At 29.4% G+C, this 24,446-nt stretch overlaps 2 protein-coding genes across 3 annotated transcripts in view; one reads left to right on the forward strand and one right to left on the reverse strand.

Moving 5' to 3' along the window:
* Positions 1 to 16,029, reverse strand: part of LOC127285485 (cubilin-like) — an 80,493-nt gene extending 64,464 nt beyond the window's left edge. Inside the window, exons 1-4 of the mRNA XM_051311529.1 lie at positions 15,912 to 16,029; positions 9,294 to 9,767; positions 6,564 to 6,789; positions 105 to 395 (exon numbers count right to left, since the gene is read on the reverse strand). The gene's annotated coding sequence lies outside the window, so the exon portion shown is untranslated. The remainder of the gene's footprint in view (positions 1 to 104; positions 396 to 6,563; positions 6,790 to 9,293; positions 9,768 to 15,911) is intronic.
* LOC127285487 (uncharacterized) overlaps positions 1 to 16,507 on the forward strand; it is an 81,873-nt gene extending 65,366 nt beyond the window's left edge. Inside the window, exons 1-3 of one of the 2 annotated variants that reach the window (XR_007843608.1) lie at positions 2,422 to 2,545; positions 15,698 to 16,026; positions 16,370 to 16,507. Coding sequence is in view for 1 of the 2 variants with exons in the window: in XM_051311535.1 (XP_051167492.1) it covers positions 15,698 to 15,708 (11 nt within the window). In the remaining variant the exon portion in view is untranslated. Of the gene's footprint in view, positions 1 to 2,421; positions 2,546 to 15,697; positions 16,027 to 16,369 lie in introns of those variants that run through there. The other variant, XM_051311535.1, reaches the window with a different exon arrangement.
* Positions 16,508 to 24,446: the final 7,939 nt, after the last annotated feature.

Consider the following 24,446-nt stretch of genomic DNA (forward strand, 5'->3'; position numbering starts at 1 on the left):
ATTGCTTTTAGAAAGAAAAATGGTAAAAAAGAAAGAGAGAAAGAGAGAGAGAGTGTGGGCACAAAAAGGGAAAAAGTGTTGTTTTTCACGGGATTCTTACTCACATTAAATTCTCCTTGTAGCTTCCCTCCTTCAACTCCTTTATGTTTGTCATCGCCAGTCTCTCCTATCTCATCGGTGGAAGATGATTGTCAAAAGTATGGAAGAGTGCTTTTTGAAAAGTTACAAAGAATTCCTTGCAAACGAAGGCCAAAAGTTCCATCGTAGAAGCATTTGCCGTTGCACATCCAAAAGTGAAAGACAACTTTAGGACTCAGAAACGCGTGAAGAGATCTGGATGAAATCTCAGTGTGAAACTTGGGTGATATCTCATTTGAAATACGAGTCCAGGGAACCTGAAATTTCAAAAATGATATAATTTGACTTGATTTATAATATTACTCAAATATTTTTATTAACACTCATCTCAAAAATTTATAACAAAAATATTGTTAAAAAAATAAATAATAAAAGAAATTTTTCGTTCTTAATTTAAAAAGAGAATTTAAATTTCAAAATTATTTTTCCTGATATTTGCGCCAAGATTGAATGTATGTGTGTGAGAGAGAGAGAGAAAGGAATATAGGAAAAGACGGGGGAGAAAGCGAAAGACCAGAAGTAACTTTCAATGAAAACGGACCGCAGATTTCCAAAGTTGTGGACCAATTAGACTCCAATTCGTTCAGGGAGTCGGCTGTGAACAACGTCTGCCGCAAAACGGACGTTTAATTAAAGTCCTATGCCTTGCCATTTGACTCGCTTATTGTCTTGGTCAATAAGTTAGACTCAAAGCAACCGTACACTTTAAGATCAAACAACTCTCATAATTTCAATTAAATCATATCAAATATTTTTAATAATTAATTAATAAAAAAACACCACTTGATTGATTAATTAATTAATTATATTTAATAATAAATGAACAAAATTTTCTTCTCATTTAATTTTTTTGTCAAATTATTATTATTATAATTGAAACTACAATCAAAGTGGCACGAGAGAAAAGAAGAAAAATAAATATTTTTTCATATCAATATATATACTGTGTATATACACAACAGATTACTAGAAAAGTTAACACAGTCTAAAGAAGCGTCCTCTTAAGCTTGATAATAATTATCTCTTTGGTAAACAAGTGGTTATATGATGGTATAAGATCAAAAGAATTCAAAACTAAAATTGCTATTTAAATATTAATTTATGAACTTTGATCATCATCAGATAATTTCAAAACTCTCGACGTGGTAAGAACTTTATAATTGAATTATAATTTAATATTATTCAAAAAGCCCTATGCTGCGGTTTAATATAAACAGATTATTAAGTTCGTTAATGAAGTGAGTGAATTATCCGAGTATCGCGTAATAAAGTTATTTAATTAACATTGAGTCTATCATATAAAACATAAATTTACAATTTGTAATCAATTCACAATTATTTATAATGTATCATCCAAATTTCCATTCCCCCCCCACCCCAATTTTCATTTATTCAAAAATTAATTTACCCAAAATTTTGTATTGTTTGAATTTTTTATTTATTTAAATTTTTCTTTATCCAAAATATTATTATTGCACAAGCAACATGAATATTTTGTTTGATAAATGATGGTGAACCTATTCGTTTGGGTCGAACGACAGACAGGATGTTACCAATCAGACTAAAGTTAGTTCCCCTTTTTTTCTCTCTTTCTCTCTCTCTCTCTCTTTTCTACTCCATTGCTTGATAATTCAAAATAATTAAGTAGTTACAGAGCTAAGCGCCCCGAACTAATTGGACGGTTCGCCCCTTTTTTTTCCTGTTTTTTTTTACTCCATACAAAGTTGCGTACACCACTAATTTCTGTCGTGGTATTTTTTTTCCTCTCTAAACGCACTGAAAAACCAAAAACTCGATTTCTAGATTAAAAAAATTGTAATATATTGGCAAAAGAATAAATTAAATTATACTTATTTTCATTTTTTTTTTCAAAATCAAATTCAAATTAAAAGAGAATACAAATAAAAATTTATAATTACAAATTAAATATTTTTGTGAAGAAATTAAATATAAAAATTAAAAAAATTGAGAAAAATAAAAATGAAAAACGTTTGGAACAAAATACTTTTAAAACAGAAATAAAATGTAGTTAAATATCCAATAAATCTCGAGTGTCAGTAGTGTAAGCTCATTGTATTTTCAATTGAGAAATTTTCGAGGTGAAAGTATTATTTTTTTTTCAATTTACTTTATATTGATTTTCCCTCTTATTTGCAATGAAGTTTAAGAGAGGTAGAGGAGAAAAAAAAAGGAGAAAAGAGACTTGTCACGGAGAAAACTACTATTAGGGGCAATGCGACGATAACTCGTTTAGAAGAGCGTGAAAAACACTTTAATCGCACGGTAATTATCGAGTGATCAATTTACGAGTAGCTGTGTGCGGGGTAGTATGTCTCTATGGGAATGAGTAAATTTCAACTCGCATCCTTCGGAAACTTCCTTTACGATTTTTCTTCAACTCAGTTAAGTAAGTTACTGGTTAAAATGGTTAAAGTTTAAGTGCAGAAGCCGGACTTGAAAATTGTGAAACGAACTTTACTCATATTACAACTGTGTTTTTTCCCTTTACCTTTTTTTTTTTCATTCAAAACGAAATTTCCTTTTCCTATCCAAAGATAATCCTCTTTATTTTTTTCAAACACGTATATTCTCCTTTTTTAAATATTTTTTAAAATTTATTTCACGTTTTTTCGCTTATTGCGAGCTAGCAGTATAATTAACGTTAATGATACAAATATTTGTTTAAGAAATTGTAAATACAACTTGTCGTTAAATAATTATTACTCGATATTTGACAATGAATTATTGACTCTCTCTCTCTCTCTCTCTCGTAGATGGAAATTATTTACTAGAACAAACAATTTGTTATGTTTTTTCCGAGGTAAAAGAAAAAAATTGTTTTTATTAATTGTTACACAATTTAAAAAAAAAAAAAAAAAAACCCGACGAACGCCAGTGGAAAAAAAGTAACTGCGAACAATCTAAATGGATATTCATTCATTTAGATTATTCGCACTTTTTAAAAAAAAAAATATCTTTTATAAATATTCTACACTCAAATCTCAATTTCAATTTGAAAGGATTTAATTGAAATGATTTTTTTCATATATATATATATATATATATATATATATATATATATATATATATATATATATATATATATATATATTTAAAAAAATTCACTTAACTTCAATAGAGATTACGTGAGTAAAAAAAAGCGATTTTCAAAAAGCATCGAAAAAGCCGAAAATGGTTTTTTAAAATTAATAAACTACAAATTTAGTTTTACATATATGGGAAATGAAAATTGGTTTTTAAATTTAATATTTTAGCAAGAAAAATCAAGTAAATTAAAAAAAAAAAAAAAAAAAAGAGAAATAGGAATTATATGAAAAAGAAGATTTTAAAAATAACATATATCCAAACCAAAATGGCTTCCTATTTTATATCGAGACGATAAATGTTAGTGTAAATATGAACGAAAAGTGGTTTAAAATGCAATGTCACGTTCGCACACATATCCGGTCGGTTTTCAACAATAACTTTGTCCTATATATATATAATACAAACCATTTTGTATTCATGATGGACACAACGATCAGAATAGTATATATATGCTTGTTAATAATCGCTAAACTATTTTCTATAATCATCTATTTTCACCACAATATAATATTGAAATCATTTAAACAGAAATTTAATATCAAAACAAATGAGAAATAAATATATTAAATTTCCCAGCATTAATTATTTAATTACAATAATAACTTATTATCAATTTATGTATTATATAACAATTCTGAATTAACTCATATCGTTTAGGCAGAAAATTAATACCCGAAATTGAAATTTACATTTTATAAAAATAATTTTAAAAAATTATATAAAATTTCCCTAGAGAATATTTCATTAAAAAAAAAGAAGAAACCGCGAGGAATTAAATTTCAAGGGATTGCGAGGTTATAATTTTTTTCAGCTAAACCTGGAGAAAATAAAAGAAGAAAAAAAACTGAACTCATTGTACAATTCGTTTCCGGATGTCTTGGTACCATGGATACAAAAAAAAAAAATAGAGAAACTATCGAGAGTAAAAGAGAAAGATGGGTTGAAAAAAAAGAGAATGAATGAAAGAAAAAAAAAAAAAAAAAAAAAACGAGACGTGGAAAAAGTCAAGATTAAGCACAAGGCATAAAAATGGCAGGTCACGTAGGTGAAAAATCTGATCCTGTAGGAGGACAGAATTCTCCCCGCAAACCTTCTTCAAAACTCATAATTCATCTGGTTCTCGTTATTTGCGCGCTTTCACTATCGAGATGAAAGTCGTTCCACGACGAAGATCACTGAATTCCATATATTTTTTGTCCTCACATTTTTAAACTAAAACTCGACATTTAACACTTTATTAAATTTATCGACACTTCCTTTTCTAAATAATAACGATCCGCTCAGTTTTATGACGAATGCGCCCATAGTTATTGGAGTTTTTTTTTTTTATAGAACTTAATCAAATATTTAAAAGGATCGTTTGAAAACAAAATGAGTTCAATTTCCCTAAAAAAAAATTCTGAGATGACGCAGTAAATTTCAATATAAAAATTTTATGCAAAAACACTAAAACCATGTGAAAATTTGTTTAAAATACAAAAATAAAAAAATTTATATTTAATTACAAATTTTTTTAACACTGAATCTAGTTTTTTTTTTTTTTTTGCTATATTATTTTGTATTTCAAAAATTCTACATAATGGGACGTAAACATTGCATGTTTTGTTAAGTTTTACGATTTACGGTTCAATTAGACAGTAATTAAACAGAGATCTGGCGCTAATATATATATATATACCTCGAGGGAATTACAGAGGCAGTAATAATAATGTTTTCGATTATAATGAGGGACCAGTAATTAAAGCGCGCGCAAAAAAATAGAAGTTCGATATATAAAATTCGTAATAAAAAAAAAAAAAAAATTTGAAAAAGGGTACAAAAGAAACCAAAGAGAGAATTGTGAAAAGAATTACGAGAAAATGTATAAAAATAAAATACGATGGTAGAAAGAAAGAAGAAAAAAGAAATACCCAGTAAATTGTAAAGAATCAATAAAGTCGCGCTAATTAATTATCGAGATCGGACAGACTCGATGGAAATATAAAGGTGATTCGAATTGTTGGAACATTTCTGGATCGGTTGCGACACCAATTAGTTTGCAACTCGTTAATTATCTCCATTGTAAATCGCGATGTGATTCGATGATTACAAAGAGAGAACTCCGGTTCAGTATAAAATTAAAAAATAATCGTATTTCATTTTCACTAAAATTATGAGCGACATGCAGATATCTAATTTCAATTATACATACATACGAACAGGACAAATTGCAAATAAATGTACACTAATAACAAACACAAAAAATTCAATTTCTGGTTAATTTTATCAAACTCTTGCAAATAAATTGAAAAGATTGATATTTTTCATTTTAATGAAACTATAACTAACAAAATTTTCTTAAGAAACAATAATTTCCGATAAAATAGAATTTAAACATTTTGACTGATTTTTTTTTTTTTTTTTTTTTTGCTTTGAGAAAAGAAAAAGGAAATCGTATATTTAATTATAATAATTGATGTTAATTAAAGTCAATCAAATGTTAATTAAAAAAGAATTCTATTGAATTAGAAAGAAACTTAAAATTATATAGGAACGAAATTATATGAATGCTCTTCGATTTAACAAAACAAAGGGGTTTTCGCTTCATTGCATCAATTGAATTTCAATCGAACCCTTTCCTGTGACAAAGCGCCTCTAAATTCCTTATGAGATGGAATAAAATCGATTGGTCTTTACCAAAATTACTGTCATTAGAACACTCAATTTAATTCACTTTAAAAACAATCATTTTCCCCCTATAAAGTCGAAAATTATTTCTAATTTCAATTTACGTGCCAATGTTTAATTTTTTTTTCTTTTATCTTATTTCTCCTCTTCTTTTTCGTGAATTATTTTATGAAAATAAATTTCTTTATCTTTTTAATACATTAACAAGAGTTAATATTTAAATACAAAAATCTTCTCACCTTATGATACATTAAATTTTTTAATTAAACTCCAAATATTAATAGAAAGCACGAGAAATAATTTATTAGCGTCCTTATTGCAATATAAATGTATGAAAATGTAAATTATAAATAGCAAAAATCAATGCTAACATTTTTGTTTCTTATAGAAATTGGAAAATTTACATTCTTTCATTTTTATAATATGGAAATTTTATATTTTCAATGAGATGAAAAATATTTTGTGAAATTAGAAAAAAATAAATTTATTTCATTTAAAATCAAATAATATTTTTATCAAACTATTTTTATATCCATCGATTTTCAAATTATAGAAAGCTTTCATAATGTTTCTAGTCGATAAAAATGGCCCATTTTAAATAAATACTTATAAATAAAAAAAAAAAAGTAAATTAATAATTAAGATTTTACCTTCGTTCATAAAGGGTTGGACAGTCCTGGAAATTAATGTCTCTCGAGTCTTCTCGCGGGACTCGACCGAGGCGAGGGTCCAAATGGCCAAGTCGTAAATTGCACTATAGTACTTGTATATGTATCAGCAACATTAGAGTATCACCAACAGTTTGTACGGAGCTTTCACACGCTCATATCTCAAGTCACACAATATATATATATATATATATATATATATATATATCTAAAATCAAAATATCATATTATTATTATAAATGTATTAAATGTGAGTTTAATTTTAATTTACAAAAATATTTACTTAAAGATACGAAATTAGCATTTAAATACAATATGTAACAGAATATTAAAAATTAATTAAATATAAATTTTTCTTAACAATTTTGAAAACCGACATATAAATATACCCTACCGACTGATAATATTTTTTTTAAAAAATGACGATATAAAGTTTTACCGACGTAGAAATCTACCTTACCGACTGATGCTAAACAGTTTTGGAATTCTTTTGGAGGAATTCCAGGAAATTTTTTTTACAATCATTCGGTATAGTAGATTTCTATATCGGTAATTTTTATATTTTCATTTTAAAAAAAAATTACCATCAGTCGGTTAGCTAGATTTCTATGTGGGTAATTTTTATGATTTCGTTTTATTTATTTAAATGTAAATAAGACAAATAAATTAAATTAAACACAGCATCCGCTCGCGTGCGGAGTAAGCTTGTAAAGTTTACTTTAATCACTTAATTCGCATTAAGATGGGACAAACAAGTTTATGGAAATTCATGCGACTTCGTTTATTTAACACAGAGTAAACACGTTGCCTGGATTACTTTTATAATTAAGTTCAATTCTATGTCAGATAATTTTGAAATCTGTCTTTCATATTTTCAACATTAAAAAATAAATAGTTTTATAATAACTTATATAATTAACAAAATACATATATGTATTTTATTTATTACTGTAAATGATTGTTATTATCTTTTTTTAATTTTGAAACTAATTGTGTTCATGTAGGAAGCCGCGCTTTGGGTATAATAAATTTTCATCAAGGAGGAAGAGTTTGCCAACTAATCGTCTCCCTTTAACGTTTAATTAACCTGACAAGGTGATTGTATCCATTGCCTAAATTACGTCACGATGTATATGTATATATGAAATTCACGCGCTTTCGCTTCATCAACGAGCTTTTAAAGGCAACTTTATTATAATGGTCAAAGGAACAAGGAAAACAAAGTTTCATTTTCCGACAAAAATCTGCTGAAATAACCAGTGTGACTGAAAAATAAATGTCTTTTCAAAAGAAGAATATTCATCCCTTTGAGAATTAAGTAGAAATTTGGTTTTTAACATATATAAAAGCACTCAATCAACTGTATAAAATATGCAAAAAAAAGGGAGACCGAATTGCTTACTATAAAAAATTTACCTAAAAACTTAATCTAAGTTTCAAAATTACAAAAAAATATTTCAATTACTTTTAATAACCGAAAAAAAATTTTTTTACAATAAAAATTTAACGAACAAAATAATTCTAAAAGAATATTTTTTTTATCAAAAAAAATCAGAATGTAATTCAAAAAAAAAGGAAAAAGCTAAAAAAAGTAACGTTCCATTTAAAAAAATAAAAATTGTATTCTATACGTTAATTACTTTTTAATTAAAAAATTTTTTCCATTTCATTGAACAAATTTATGGAATTTATTTCGAACGTTGAAAAATGGAATTCTTTCACGAGTCATATATGTAAAAAGAGGAGCGAATTGTAAACTAGAGCCCGGGGGAACGTATATGTTTTATATTCGGAGGGGGTGAAGAATATGCACTCGTGGCACGTCACAAAAGTTCGCAAAAAATGTCGGATTAATCGACTAGTCGCAACGGCAAATTGAGAAGAGCGTTTTTTGACAGCTTGACCGTGCGCGAGTTGTGCAATCTAAAGCAGCTTTATCCGAAAATCCGTACGTTAATCACGTTCTTCACCATCCGCGTGCAACTTTGCGGAGTTTCGTAACTCTCTCTTTCTCTTTATATATATATATGTATAGTAACAAGAAAAAACACCCTAGCGCTAAAAGATTCGAGTAAAAAAATTATAATGTTTAAATATAAAAAGTTTTCCCCGTTGAATTCGAGCAAAAGTTACTTATTATTATTATTATTATTATTATTATATAACGAAAATTCAGAAACGGAATATTTTACACGATATAAAAGCGAGTACTTTAAATGTTAATTTTTACTAATTAGAATTTGGATTTCATATGTGGATTTAACAATTTTTTTTTCTTTCTAAACTAAAATTTCATTATAATTCTTTAATTTGTAATATTTAAACTAAATTTTTTAAATCTTTTTTAATTTTTAGTTTTTAATTTCAAATTTCGAAATTTTTATTTAAAATATAATTTAAAGAAAAATTTATATTGAACTGAATTTTCATTTAGCCAAATTCTTATTAAACTGAAATTTTATATTGCAAATTTGAAAATTTTTTTTTTTATCAAAATTGGATTAAATACAAAATTCTATTCAACAACAATTTGGATAATTAAATTAAAAATAAAAAAAAATCGCCTAATTAAAAATCTACAATATAAACAAAATTCGATGAAATATAAATTCTACTTTATAAAAATTGATATTTAAACTTTATAGTGAATTTCAGGTAATATTAATTGCATCCCAAAAATCACTAATGATATTAAAGCACGATAATACACACCTTTGTTTGTTTTTATCTTGGAGTCCAGTATATTTGTTTTGAAATGTGCTAAAATAAATTAGCGGGCAACCAAGCTTAATTCAGGAACGTTGGTTGGTCTCGTTGTCTGGACGATATATATATATATTGTTTTTTTCTTCATTTGCCAAGAGCGCTTTTTCGACGTGTTTTTTGGTACACACCAGTTTCTCTGCAGCGAATAGGTGGAATTTCAAGTTGGAGCTTCACAAACGGATGGAACCGTTGGCTGCGGGGCCATCCGGTCTGGAACTTGTAACTAATTGCGACTAGCAATTTGTCACGTAGATAAATGGCGGCTCGTCAGGCAGTGCCGTATAGGTAGAAACTTGTGTTGTGGCCCATTCTCCTCCTCTAAACCAGCTACTTTGACTTCGATCCTTCGTCTCGCTTTGTCTTTCTTTCGTAAACTGTTCATTGTCCTTTCCCGAAAATGCAATCCAAGTTTGCCACTTTCTGGAGGAAAAAAAAAGAGAAACAAAAATAAATAAGACTTATCATTTTAAAACTACTAATAATAAAAACAAAATGAAAATGACATTATTGACCTCCTTTTTGAAATAATAAAACCACTATTTATTCAGAAAAGCAATTCTTCTCAATAAACACCCCTAGTTCGCGCGCAAGTAAATAAAATTCCATTTCGCGAGTACTTTTCGAGTAAATAAATTATGTTTATGATCGTTTAAATCACAATTTTCTTTCTCGCCATAGCAAGGATACAAATTTGATTTATTAGCACAAACAATTTCATACAAAAATTTTCTATTCCCTCACCCCCTTTTTTTCTTTTTTCATATTCTATTCTATTTCATTTTCATTTTATTATATATATATATATATATATATATATATATATATATATATATGAAAAATTTACAGATTTTGTAATTGGAAGAATATTTCTTTTTTTTCTCATTTTCTTTTTGCAAGATTAATTTCTCTTGGAGCTTGGAATATTAATATGCAAATATAATAATATATGCGTGCATTTGCGAATATATGGTCTCGAGATAGGGAAAGCTTAACATAGTGAAAACTCGTTGGACGAATCATGCAGAAAATATTTTTTCCACTTTTATATATCTATATATATATACTCTCGTCTCTCGCCAAATAGCCAAAGTAAAGTTGGAGCGGAAATAACGCATTTTCTCTGTTCGTTCGTTTTACGAGTTTCAACGAGGAGTAGTAAATCTTCCCTCCTCTAAATTAGGGCCGTGACCTACCCAGAGCACTGATAGTCACTCATGTCACGAGCCACTAGTGGTCACATAGTTTGACGACTTCTGTTCCCATACGCGAAATCATCTTCGGCTCGAAAAAAATTTCTTAAATTTTTATTAAAAAAAAAAAAAAAAAATTATAGCTTTTCATAAAATATAAATTTTGGTAAATTAAAAATTTTTTTTAGTTAAACATTAGAAATATTACTTTTAGTTGTTTCATTTTTAAAATTGAAAATAAATTAATAAAAAAAATCAATTATTACTGTAAAATTAAGTAATTAGATTAATTTTTTTCTAAAAAAAAAAAAAAATTCAGATTTTTGTTAGTTAAGAAAAAACATTCTGGAAGTTTTAATATTGGGATTAATTCGATTCTGTAGTGCATATATATGAATTCTTGATCTTTTAAGTAGTAGAAACTGAATTTGGTCAGACGCTCAGTTTGAAGCGGAAATCTTTGCTGATAAATTGAAATAAATTGAAAAATAGTTTCTACCAACTAGTTTTGTATATGAATAAATAAATAAATAATAAATAGATTAATTAATTAATAAGTAAATAAATATTTTTTTTAAAGGTGTGAAACTTGTTAGAAAGTAAAAAAAAAATTTTCAAAGAAGAGAAAGAAAATTTATCGAATTAAGAGTAAAGTGGGGTGCAGTGCACGATAAAAATTAAAAGTTGTTCACCAGGAAAAGTATAGGATCGAAGCGTGCGTAGCTTTTTAAAAAAGTTGCCCTACAGTATGTATGAACTGTAAAAATACACTATGTGCTTGGAAACAAGCTGGCCTCAAGCTCCATTAATTACGGTCAAAGGTCTTTTTAGTTACTATATAGTTAACTAAAAAAAAAAAATTTCCCTTGCTTTTCGTATACAGTCTCATTATATTATGAGCCATGAACTTCATTACTAAAAAGTGTTATAAAGCTCTTTAAATTTTGCTTAACATTTTTTTTTTATCTACAATTTTATAAAATATTACCACAATTTACAAATTATTCAACATTGTACGTTTTCGAAAAATTGTTATTAAATTATTTTAATTTCAATTTTAATTTAATTTATAATCAATTTTAACAGAAAAAAAGTTTGAAAATAAATATTTAAAAACAATCATTAATATTTTATTATAAAAAAAAATTATTAAATTTTGAAAAAAAAAAATTATTTTTGAAAAAATGTGAGCATTAAAAAAAATTTGTCTTTATAGTATAATATTTACAGTAGAATGAAAAAAAAGAGATAAGATGTTTTTAATTGAAAGAAAAAGAATCTACAGAGACAAACAAAAAAAAAAAAAAAAAAAGGGAAATCTTTTACACAAGTGAAGAAGCAATTTGAAAATGTTAAATACATTTTTCCCTGAAGGAATTTCATTGCTTCGTTCAAGTTGAAACTATTCCCAGGACAAAGATTCTGCAAATACCTACACATCTTTATATTGTACGAAAAAGAAATTTAAGAAAAACTTTTTTTTTAATTCCTCTCGAGAGCACATTTATTACACCACGTACGTTTAAAGAAATAAACATAATATCCAAATGGAATTAATTTAATATGCATATTTTTTTCGGCCTAAATTTAGAAATAAATTTTTCCCTTAATTTTGTTTTTTAATAAAATTTTTTTTTAATCTCTTGATAATTCTCATTGGCTATATGTAATTTGATATTATTTTCAAAGACAATTAGATTACATACACATATATGTATATATAAATAATGTTTAGTAAACAATAATGTACATTTACACTGAGCCAATTTCTATTGTTATCATCCTTATTATATTGGAAAGGTATTTAGGTTTCGGCGAGAGAGTGCAATAATACACATACATATATAACAAAGAATTTGTAAACTCAACAACGGAGAATTTATGGAATTTATATATATATGTGTGTGTGTATTATACAGAATCAGAATGAAACTTTCATTGGAATTGAAACTTTTGAGCTTGAAAATGCTGTTAATTGAGTATTTTAATAAAAGCATTGTTCTACTTCTAAATATTCGGAAAATTTCAGATTTTATTTCATTAAAATACAGTGCAATATATGTATGAAAAGAGAAAAAAAGAAAGAGAGTTTAGACCTTTGCGATATTTTATTTCATTGACAGCTCCGATAGAGACTGTAACAAAAGGATACGATTGAAAAGCACGGTTACTAGTACTCTCTCTCTCTCTCTCTTCTCTTGCCTCCACTTCCTGGTGTACATACATATTCGCCAATTCCAAATAGCAATTTATTTCTCCAAGCAGTTTTTCGATAAAAAAAAAAAATCATCTTTGTTATTTTTAACGAGTCCAGGATATGAAATCTAATAAAAAAAAAATTTTTTTTTCTTTCATATGATTAATTATTGTGGAAGATATAAAAAATCTCGAATTTTCGATTTTTCCTCAAAAAAAAAAAAAAAAAAAAAAAAAAAACATAACTCGAAAATGTAAACAAAAATCTTGCTCAATTTGAAGACAGTTTTTGAGATGAGGAGAACAAATAAAGGAAAAAGATACAATAAAGAATTTTCTACCCTGTCAAGAACCTCTAAACGAGATTGTCGAAAACGCAATTCAGACTCTGAAGCCACCGGGGCATAAAACATGAACGAAAGAACAGTGCGCTTCCTATCTGAAATTCCTGGGGTTGTCTTTGACGAATTCTCTGGAAATCGATTCAGAGGTATACGCTGTTGTACTATAAGCTTGTCAAAAGCAAGTTGAATAATGCAACAACTAACTCCTTTCTCTTTCTTCGTTTCATTCGCGTTTTCCCTATATATATTCCGCGCGTTTCTCTCTATATCATTCTCTCTCACTCTCTTTCTATTTGCTCTTTGCATATGTAGCTGAGTGTATTTGTGTTCTATCTCCGTTATATGCGTGCTGAAATGAAACCAGTCAAGTAGTACATCTACATTTTTCACCCCGCACGTTCTGTTGTATATTTTTCTCTGCACAAAAGTTTATTTTTATTATAGGTATCAAAAAAAATAAAGAATAACAAAATTTCGTCCAACTTGCATACTTTAAATATCACACTTCTTTACTATTCATATTTCTAGATTTTTTATTTCCACTATCAATCTTTCTTTCTCTTTTTTTTTTTTTTTTTATTTAAATACAATATAATACTGAAGAAATAAAGCAACAAGTAAAATAACAAAAATTAAATATTTCTTTAAACTTCCCTTTTGTTTTAAAACAAAAAAATTTTCCTATTTTTTACCGAATAATTAAAAGAAGAGTAATTAAGAATAAAATTGTCCCAGAATAATAGAAAAGAAAAATACGAGAATGAAGTATTATTTTTTCTATAACTCTACAGAATGTCGTTAATTGGAACAACTCAGTCGGATAAAAGAGCAAAGCTGACAATAAATGTTTATAATTCTCGTGTTATAGAGAATAAAAAAAAAAATAAAAAAATAAACATTCCCTCAATTAAAAGTGATTTTTTTCTATAACTACTTTCAATAACGTCGAACAAACCATGTCATATAGGAATCTAAAGTTATAATTTTTTAATTTAAACTTTCATTCACGACACTCAATATTATTGTGACTGATTCATTATTTGCCAATGGAGTTTGCAAAACTGATAGAAAATTTAAAAAAACTAAATTTCAATTTACTCCATCGAAAATAACCAAACAAGAAACTAAAATTTTATAATTTCGAAAAATTAAATAATTCAACATAAAAAAAATTTGAAAATTTAAAGAATTGTAATTTTTTGAAATTTGAAATCATTGGCCCCTGAATAAAAAAAATTTTTAATTTCAGTTTTCAATAAATATTTCTTTTTATAAAGAAAAATGGTATGCAAACGTTTATAATTTTTAATTTACTGGGCAATGTTTTCTATTTCAAAAAAAAATTATAACCGGTTCATTGATTTGGACCTTCAATTATAAATAAATTTTTTTGTTTAAAAAACAATTTAAAAAAAAACTGTTCATTGTCAACTAGCATATTTAACGCTCAGTCGTATTTGATTTCATTTAAATACATCGTAAAATTTGGTTCTTCCTTGGTTAAATGTTAGCGAGAAAAAATAAGGCAAGACATGTATAATTATCGTAATTAATGATCATTGGAAAATTATTCAGTTTCATTTAAATTGAGTTTGCGAGGGAAACAATCGTCGCGAAGTTTTATATACATATATATGAAAAGCCACTTTCGTTGGTCTTAATGAGTATTTTTTTTTCTTTTTTTTTGAGGGTTCGAGACACACACACAAGAGAGAAAAAAGGTTTCAATATGGTCGAAGAAATTTCAACAGTGCGAAGAAGCCGCGCGCGGCTCTCTTTCAGTCAAATAGAGTTTTGCACTTTTTCTCTCTTTTTTTTTTTTTTTTATTTCTTATTCTCCATTTCCTTTTCCCGACTAGGCGAAACCTGCCTTCCCATAAATATAGAGTACTGCAAAAGGAAGCAAGGTGGATGTTCTAGACCCCCCCCCCTCTCCTTCTTGCATTCAAGGATAAAACGAAAATATCTGCATGAATTCGCTGAATTAATCTCCTGGAATTGAACTTTACCTCGCTGTTCCGCGTATTCGATATATTCAATACAGAGAGCAATAGAAGAAGAGAGAGAGAAAGAGATACTTTTCTAGAGTCAACTGAAAAATGAAATCTTTTTAATCGGTTTAAAAACCGATAGATTGTCGAGTCGAGTCTATTTATGAAATTTATTTTCCATCTGAAAAAAAAGAGAGTACTTTTTTTTTTCTTCTTTCTACTGAATTGTTTATTCAATTTAAAAGAGAATTTCATTTTTGTTTGTGATTATTCGTCAATATAGAGTTATAAAAGTTCCCATAAAAATAAATCCGCGTCGAATTGCATACATATACAATTTTGATTAATTCACGTAAAATTTATTTTTACATCGTAACTCAATAATCCTCCTCCCCCCAAAAAAAGGGGGAGAAAAAACAAAAGAGAAAAAATTGCAATTATATTTTTAAATAGCATTTCAAATGTTCACAATAAAATTGAATTAATAAAATAAACAGAATTTATTAATTCAATTTATATATATAATTTTTTTTTTTTTAGAGAAAAATTTATCAAACAATTTAGAGGAATTTAATTTTCCTATCTAGGTAAATATTCTCTAAATTAAATGACTATTTCTTTTTTTTCAGTTAACGTCTAACAGAATTCGAGGAAACAGATCGCAAATGAAGAAATAAAAGATATTTTTTTCGGTAAAAACGAAGTAAAGATGCAAGTAAATAAAAGAAAAAGTAGAAGAAGAAGCGAAAAAAGTGAGACAGAAAATGAAGAGAAAACGATTGCTAAGTGTGGTCTGTTTTTCGCCAGCAAACAAAAGCTTAGTTAGAGGAAACTTCCGCTCACCGTTTCCTGAGACTGCATTGCACGTTCGGGACCATTGAATCGCCGGTTTTCTCACTTCCGCCATTTCCTTCAGAATGATTTTGCCGACTTGCAAGCTCACAAATTCCAAACTCTGGTGAGTGCCACTGAAAATTTGAAAAGCATTTAAAAACGCTGATGCCAAGACAAATATTTGTCTTATAAATTAAATGTCAGTAATTGGAATAATATTAGTCGCTAATTTATAATGTCAAAAAAAAAAATTCTTCTTTCTCTGATATTTCAAAACTTGAACTTGAAAATAAAATACAATATGATTAAACAATTTTTTTTTTAATTTCAGAAAAACAAATAATAACATTTATCTATAAAAATCCTATAAAAATTATTAATAAAAATACATTTTCAATTTTATAAAAGAAGATTTGAGAATTATCCAAACTTGTTAGAATCTTACCTTTGTGCTTTAATACTTTAAGAAGGGAACTGGATAAGGACATCGGCAACTCTTCAAAAGCCGTCTTGAGAACGAACCCAACATCAACAAAGTTAAAAGATGGTCAACTCTGGCCATACAAAAAAGCTCAACGTCGTTTGAGCTTTTGAATGAAGACTTCTTTTTCTCCACTGGTTTGGATTTTGTTTATTTTTTTTCTTCAAAAGCCCATGGAAAATTCACCGTCAGTAATGTGAAATCTGTAATAAAAAAAAACGACTATTAAACATTGAATACTTAAGTGACAAAGATGTATATAAATAAAAATAAAATCTTAACTATTACAAATTTAAAAAAAAATCAAAATTATAATCAATAAGATAAAAATAATTTTATATTTACTTAAAATACATTATAAAAATTACGAAATTTATTTATTTTTTAGACATTTTAATTCATTTTCGAAAATTCTAAACGATCTCCTACGAATTTTACTCTTTCTCCTTATTCAAGAAAACAGAAAAAAGAAAATTAAAAGAAAACATCTTTCTACTTTTTCAAGAGACATTCTTTTAATTTACATAGAATTCTGTTCAAGAATGAATATAGAATCTCATTAACAATCCATAAAATTAGTTGAAAATCTCTTTTCCTTTTTTCACCTCTCGTCTTTTTCAAAGAGCGAACCAATTAAACTTTTTTTTTTATTTCGTCATTTCAAATCTTAAATCCCTACATTTATAATCGTCGTTCATAAAGAGCTTTTCTTTCAAAAAAAAAAAAGAAATTACTTTGACGTGAAAGATTTCTTTTCCAGAAAATTTAGTTTTCTGAATTGCAATCTTATATAATGTCGTATATAAATAAAATCTACTTATGTCATGTATTTTAAGTGATTTCTTAATTAAAAAGCATTAATGAGAACTGGAAAATTTATAACTGCATTTAATGCGAAGAAATCATCGAGCGTAAAAAGCTGTAATTTGCATAAGTATACATTCACTATGCCGTATATATCATTTTCAATTCAGCTTTTAAATCAATTCTGTTTACAATTCAAACGTTTCGTTCCCATCTGCTTTCCTTTAACGATGCTAAGTCAGCTTAACAAGATTTCTCTCAGAATATCTTCTTAACAAAAAAAAAAAAAAAAAAATGAAAGAAAAAAAAACATTTCATAAATTTAGACATTTCTGTCAAGATAACAATAAATAAAATATTTTCGTTTAAAAAAAATGTCTCCATAAATTCTAAACTTTTAATTAAATGAAATTTTATTTGCATTGTACATAAAATATTTAGAATATTTAAAACAAGTTGTAAATTCAGATGTTCATTACATGAACATTTAACATTTAACTTTCATTAATTCTTTAAATTTACCTCAAATGTATACTTTATATATATCGATCGATTCGTCTTGACGTAAGGAATACGATTTTATTATATATAACCTTACATTTTTCCATTTAAAAATTCTTTCGATTAAAAAAAAATTTTTGGAAAAAAGACGATAAAAATTTTTTTTGAAGTATTTTTAAAAATCCTTTGTTCAGATTTGAGATATTAATATGATAAATAAGCCTACCAAATTTTATGTAAATCCATTAAAACCTGTTAAAGTTATCTTCTAAACAAAAAAGAGATCCACACACACACACACACACACACACATATATACACACACATACATACATCCGGACAATTGATCAGGATCTCATATAACATGTTTCTATAAAGATGCTGAGCTACACTCACTAAAACTGGGGAAAAATTTTCGAAAAATTAAATTCGCTAGATAATCGTTCGGGAATACAGCCATAATGATTAGAAGAAAGTTCTGAACAAAAAATGTATGGCGCACTTTTTGATTGGTCCAGCGGATGCTGAGCTAAACTAGAAAACAAATTCGGAAAAATTTTCGAAAAACTTAATTCGCGAGATAATCGTTCGGGAATACCACCAATAAAATAGGGAAAAATTTTCGAACAAAAAATGTATGGCGCACTTTTTGATTGGTCCAGCGGATGCTGAGCTACGCTCAAAAATATTGTGGAACAATTTTCGAAAAATTAAATTCGCGAGATGATCGTTCGGGAATACCGCCAAATTCTTTAGCAAAAAGTAGCGAACAAAAAATGTATGGCGTACTTTTTGATTGGTCAAGCGGATGCTGAGCTACACTCACTAAAACTGGGGAAAAATTTTCGAAAAAAAAAATTTGCCAGATAATGACTCGGGAATAATGCCAAAAAATTGAGCAAAAAGTCTGGAACAAAAAATGTATGGCGCACTTTTTGATTGGTCCAGCGGATGCTGAGCTACACTCACTAAAACTGGAGAAAAATTTTCGAAAAAAAAAATTTGCCAGATAATGACTCGGGAATAATGCCAAAAAATTGAGCAAAAAGTCTCGAACAAAAAATGTATGGCGCACTTTTTGATTGGTCCAGCGGATGCTGAGCTACACTCACTAAAACTGGGGAAAAATTTTCGAAAAAAAAAATTTGCCAGATAATGACTCGGGAATGCCGCCATAGAGATTAGAAGAAAGTTCTGAACAAAAAATGTATGGTGCACTTTTTGATTGGTCCAGAGGATGCTGAGCTACACTCAAAAATAATTTGGAAAAATTTTCAAAAAATTAAATTCGCTAGATAATCTTTTGGGAATACCGCCCATAGTGATTAGAAGAAAGTTCTAAACAAAAAATTTATGGCGCACTTTTTGATTAGTCCAGCGGAGGCTGAGCTACACTACAAAACATTTTGGAAAAATTTTCAAAAAATTAAATTCGCTAGATAATCTTTTGGGAATACAGCCATAGTGATTAGAAGAAAGTTCTAAACAAAAAATGTATGGCGCACTTTTTGATTGGTCCAGCGGAGGCTGAGCTACACTACAAAACATTTTGGAAAAATTTTCAAAAAATTAAATTTGCGACATAATCGCTCAAGAATACCACCAAAGAAATAGTCAAAAAGTTCTGAACAAAAAATGTATGTCGCACTTTTTGATTGGTCCAGCGGAGGCTGAGCTACACTACAAAACATTTTGGAAAAATTTTCGAAAAATTAAATTCGCGAGATAATCGTTCGGGAATACCGCTAAATTCTTTAGCAAAAAGTAGCGAACAAAAAATGTATGGCGTACTATATGATTGATCCAGCGGATGCTGAGCTACACTCACTAAAACTAGGGAAAAATTTTCGAAAAAAAAAATTTGCCAGATAATAACTCGGGAATATTGCCAAAAAATTGAGCAAAAAGTCTCGAACAAAAAATGTATGGCGTACTTTTTGATTGGTCCAGCGGATGCTGAGCTACACTCACTAAAACTGGGGAAAAATTTTCGAAAAAAAAAATTTGCCAGATAATGACTCGGGAATGCCGCCATAGTGATTAGAAGAAAGTTCTGAAAAAAAAATGTATGGCGCACTTTTTGATTGGTCCAGAGGATGCTGAGCTACACTCAAAAATAATTTGGAAAAATTTTCAAAAAATTAAATTCGCTAGATAATCTTTTGGGAATACCGCCATAGTGATTAGAAGAAAGTTCTAAACAAAAAATGTATGGCGCACTTTTTGATTGGTCCAGCGGAGGCTGAGCTACACTACAAAACATTTTGGAAAAATTTTCAAAAAATTAAATTTGCGACATAATCGCTCAAGAATACCACCAAAGAAATAGTCAAAAAGTTCTGAACAAACAATGTATGGCGCACTTTTTGATTGGTCCAGCGGAGGCTGAGCTACACTACAAAACATTTTGGAAAAATTTTCGAAAAATTAAATTCGCGAGATAATCGTTCGGGAATACCGCTAAATTCTTTAGCAAAAAGTAGCGAACAAAAAATGTATGGCGCACTTTTTGACTGGTCTAGCGGATGCTGAGCTACAGTAAAAAACAAATTTGGAAAAAATTACAAAAAATTAAATTTGCGAGATTATCGGTCAGGAATACCGCCAAAGTCTTAACCCGGGAGTCTCGAACAAAAAATGTATAGCGCACTTATTGATTGGTCCAGCGGATGCTGAGCCACACTCAGATAAATTTTTTAAAAAATATTGAAAAAATAATTTTGCGAGATAATTGGTCGGGAATACCGCCAAAGTCTTAACCCGGAAGTCTCGAACAAAAAATGTATGGCGCACTTATTGATTGGTCCAGCGGATGCTGAGCCACACTCAGATAAATTTTTTTAAAAATTTCGAAAAAATAATTTTGCGAGATAATTGGTCGGGAATACCGCCAAAGTCTTAACCCGGGAGTCTCGAACAAAAAATGTATAGCGCACTTATTGATTGGTCCAGCGGATGCTGAGCTACACTCAAATCAATTTCGGAAAAAATTTTGAAAAATTAAATTTTCGAGATAATCGCTCCGCAATATCCCTAAGGTAGTTAGAAGAAAGTTCTGAATAAAAAATGTATGGGGCACTTTTTAATTGGTCCAGCGGATGCTGAGCTACAGTAAAAAACAAATTTGGAAAAAATTACAAAAAATTAAATTTGCGAGATTATCGGTCAGGAATACCGCCAAAGTCTTAACCCGGGAGTCTCGAACAAAAAATGTATAGCGCACTTATTGATTGGTCCAGCGGATGCTGAGCCACACTCAGATAAATTTTTTAAAAAATTTCGAAAAAATAATTTTGCGAGATAATTGGTCCGGAATACCGCCAAAGTCTTAACCCGGAAGTCTCGAACAAAAAATGTATGGCGCACTTATTGATTGGTCCAGCGGATGCTGAGCCACACTCAGATAAATTTTTTTAAAAATTTCGAAAAAATAATTTTGCGAGATAATTGGTCGGGAATACCGCCAAAGTCTTAACCCGGGAGTCTCGAACAAAAAATGTATGGCGCACTTTTTGATTGGTCCAGCGGATGCTGAGCTACACTCAAATCAATTTCGCAAAAAATTTTCAAAAATTAAATTTTTGAGATAATCGCTCTGGAATGCCATAACTGTCTTTAGCAAAAAGTAGCGAACAAAAAATGTATGGGGCACTTTTTGATTGGTCCAGCGGATGCTGAGTTACACTCAGATAAATTTTTTTAAAAATTTCGAAAAAATAATTTTGCGAGATAATTGGTCGGGAATACCGCCAAAGTCTTAACCCGGGAGTCTCGAACAAAAAATGTATAGCGCACTTTTTGATTGGTCCAGCGGATGCTGAGCTACACTCAGATAAATTTTTTTAAAAATTTCGAAAAAATAATTTTGCGAGATAATTGGTCGGGAATACCGCCAAAGTCTTAACCCGGGAGTCTCGAACAAAAAATGTATGGCGCACTTTTTGATTGGTCCAGCGGATGCTGAGCTACACTCAAATCAATTTCGCAAAAAATTTTGAAAAATTAAATTTTTGAGATAATCGCTCCGGAATGCCATAACTGTCTTTAGCAAAAAGTAGCGAACAAAAAATGTATGGGGCACTTTTTGATTGGTCCAGCGGATGCTGAGCCACACTCAGATAAATTTTTTTAAAAATTTCGAAAAAATAATTTTGCGAGATAATTGGTCGGGAATACCGCCAAAGTCTTAACCCGGGAGTCTCGAACAAAAAATGTATGGCGCACTTTTTGATTGGTCCAGCGGATGCTGAGCTACACTCAGATAAATTTTTTTAAAAATTTCGAAAAAATAATTTTGCGAGATAATTGGTCGGGAATACCGCCAAAGTCTTAACCCGGGAGTCTCGAACAAAAAATGTATGGCGGTCTTTTTGACTGGTCTAGCGGATGCTGAGCTACAGTAAAAAACAAATTTGGAAAAAATTACAAAAAATTAAATTTGCGAGATTATCGGTCAGGAATACCGCTAAATTCTTTAGCAAAAAGTAGCGAACAAAAAATGTATGGCGCACTTTTTGACTGGTCTAGCGGATGCTGAGCTACAGTAAAAAACAAATTTGGAAAAAATTACAAAAAATTAAATTTGCGAGATTATCGGTCAGGAATACCGCCAAAGTCTTAACCCGGGAGTCTCGAACAAAAAATGTATGGCGCACTTTTTGATTGGTCCAGCGGATGCTGAGCTACACTCAAATCAATTTCGGAAAAAATTTTGAAAAATTAAATTTTCGAGATAATCGCTCCGGAATATCCCTAAGGTAGTTAGAAGAAAGTTCTGAATAAAAAATGTATGGGGCGCTTTTTGATTGGTCCAGCGGATGCTGAGCTACACTCAGATAAATATTTTTAAAAATTTCGAAAAAATAATTTTGCGAGATAATTGGTCGGGAATACCGCCAAAGTCTTAACCCGGGAGTCTCGAACAAAAAATGTATGGCGCACTTTTTGATTGGTCCAGCGGATGCTGAGGTACACTCAAATCAATTTCGAAAAAAATTTTGAAAAATTAAATTTTTGAGATAATCGCTCCGGAATGCCATAACTGTCTTTAGCAAAAAGTAGCGAACAAAAAATGTATGGGGCACTTTTTGATTGGTCCAGCGGATGCTGAGCTACACTCAGATAAATTTTTTTAAAAATTTCGAAAAAATAATTTTGCGAGATAATTAGTCGGGAATACCGCCAAAGTCTTAACCCGGGAGTCTCGAACAAAAAATGTATGGCGCACTTTTTGAATGGTCCAGCGGATGCTGAGCTACACTCAGATAAATTTTTTAAAAAATTTCGAAAAAATAATTTTGCGAGATAATTGGTCGGGAATACCACCAAAGTCTTAACCCGGAAGTCTCAAACAAAAAATGTATGGCGCACGTATTGATTGGTCCAGCGGATGCTGAGCCACACTCAGATAAATTTTTTTAAAAATTTCGAAAAAATAATTTTGCGAGATAATTGGTCGGGAATACAGCCAAAGTCTTAACCCGGGAGTCTCAAACAAAAAATGTATGGCGCACTTTTTGATTGGTCCAGCGGATGCTGAGCTACACTCAAATCAATTTCGGAAAAAATTTTGAAAAATTAAATTTTCGAGATAATCGCTCCGGAATATCCCTAAGGTAGTTAGAAGAAAGTTCTGAATAAAAAATGTATGGGGCGCTTTTTGATTGGTCCAGCGGATGCTGAGCTACACTCAGATAAATTTTTTTAAAAATTTCGAAAAAATAATTTTGCGAGATAATTGGTCGGGAATACCGCCAAAGTCTTAACCCGGGAGTCTCGAACAAAAAATGTATGGCGCAATTTTTGTTTGGTCCAGCGGATGCTGAGCTACACTCAAATCAATTTCGCAAAAAATTTTGAAAAATTAAATTTTTGAGATAATCGCTCCGGAATGCCATAACTGTCTTTAGCAAAAAGTAGCGAACAAAAAATGTATGGGGCACTTTTTGATTGGTCCAGCGGATACTGAGCCACACTCAGATAAATTTTTTTAAAAATTTCGAAAAAATAATTTTGCGAGATAATTGGTCGGGAATACCGCCAAAGTCTTAACCCGGGAGTCTCGAACAAAAAATGTATGGCGCACTTTTTGAATGGTCCAGCGGATGCTGAGCTACACTCAGATAAATTTTTTAAAAAATTTCGAAAAAATAATTTTGCGAGATAATTGGTCGGGAATACCGCCAAAGTCTTAACCCGGGAGTCTCGAACAAAAAATGTATGGCGCACTTTTTGATTGGTCCAGCGGATGCTGAGCTACACTCAGATAAATTTTTTAAAAAATTTTGAAAAAATAAATTTGCGAGATAATTGGTCGGGAATACCGCCAAAGTCTTAACCCGGGAGTCTTGAACAAAAAATGTATGGCGCACTTTTTGATTGGTCCAGCGGATGCTGAGCTACACTCAAATCAATTTCGGAAAAAATTTTGAAAAATTAAATTTTCGAGATAATCGCTCCGGAATATCCCTAAGGTAGTTAGAAGAAAGTTCTGAATAAGAAATGTATGGGGCACTTTTTGATTGGTCCAAGGGATGCTGAGCTACAGTAAAAAACAAATTTGGAAAAAATTACAAAAAATTAAATTTGCGAGATTATCGGTCGGGAATACCGCCAAAGTTTTAACCCGGGAGTCTCGAACAAAAAATGTATAGCGTACTTATTGATTGGTCCAGCGGATGCTGAGCCACACTCAAATCAATTTCGGAAAAAATTTTGAAAAATTAAATTTTCGAGATAATCGCTCCGGAATATCCCTA

The sequence above is a fragment of the Leptopilina boulardi genome, unplaced genomic scaffold (assembly GCF_019393585.1).
Source record: "Leptopilina boulardi isolate dan_hultmark-lab unplaced genomic scaffold, ZJU_Lbou_2.1 LbouV2_333, whole genome shotgun sequence".
NCBI classification, from domain to species: Eukaryota; Metazoa; Arthropoda; class Insecta; order Hymenoptera; family Figitidae; genus Leptopilina; species Leptopilina boulardi.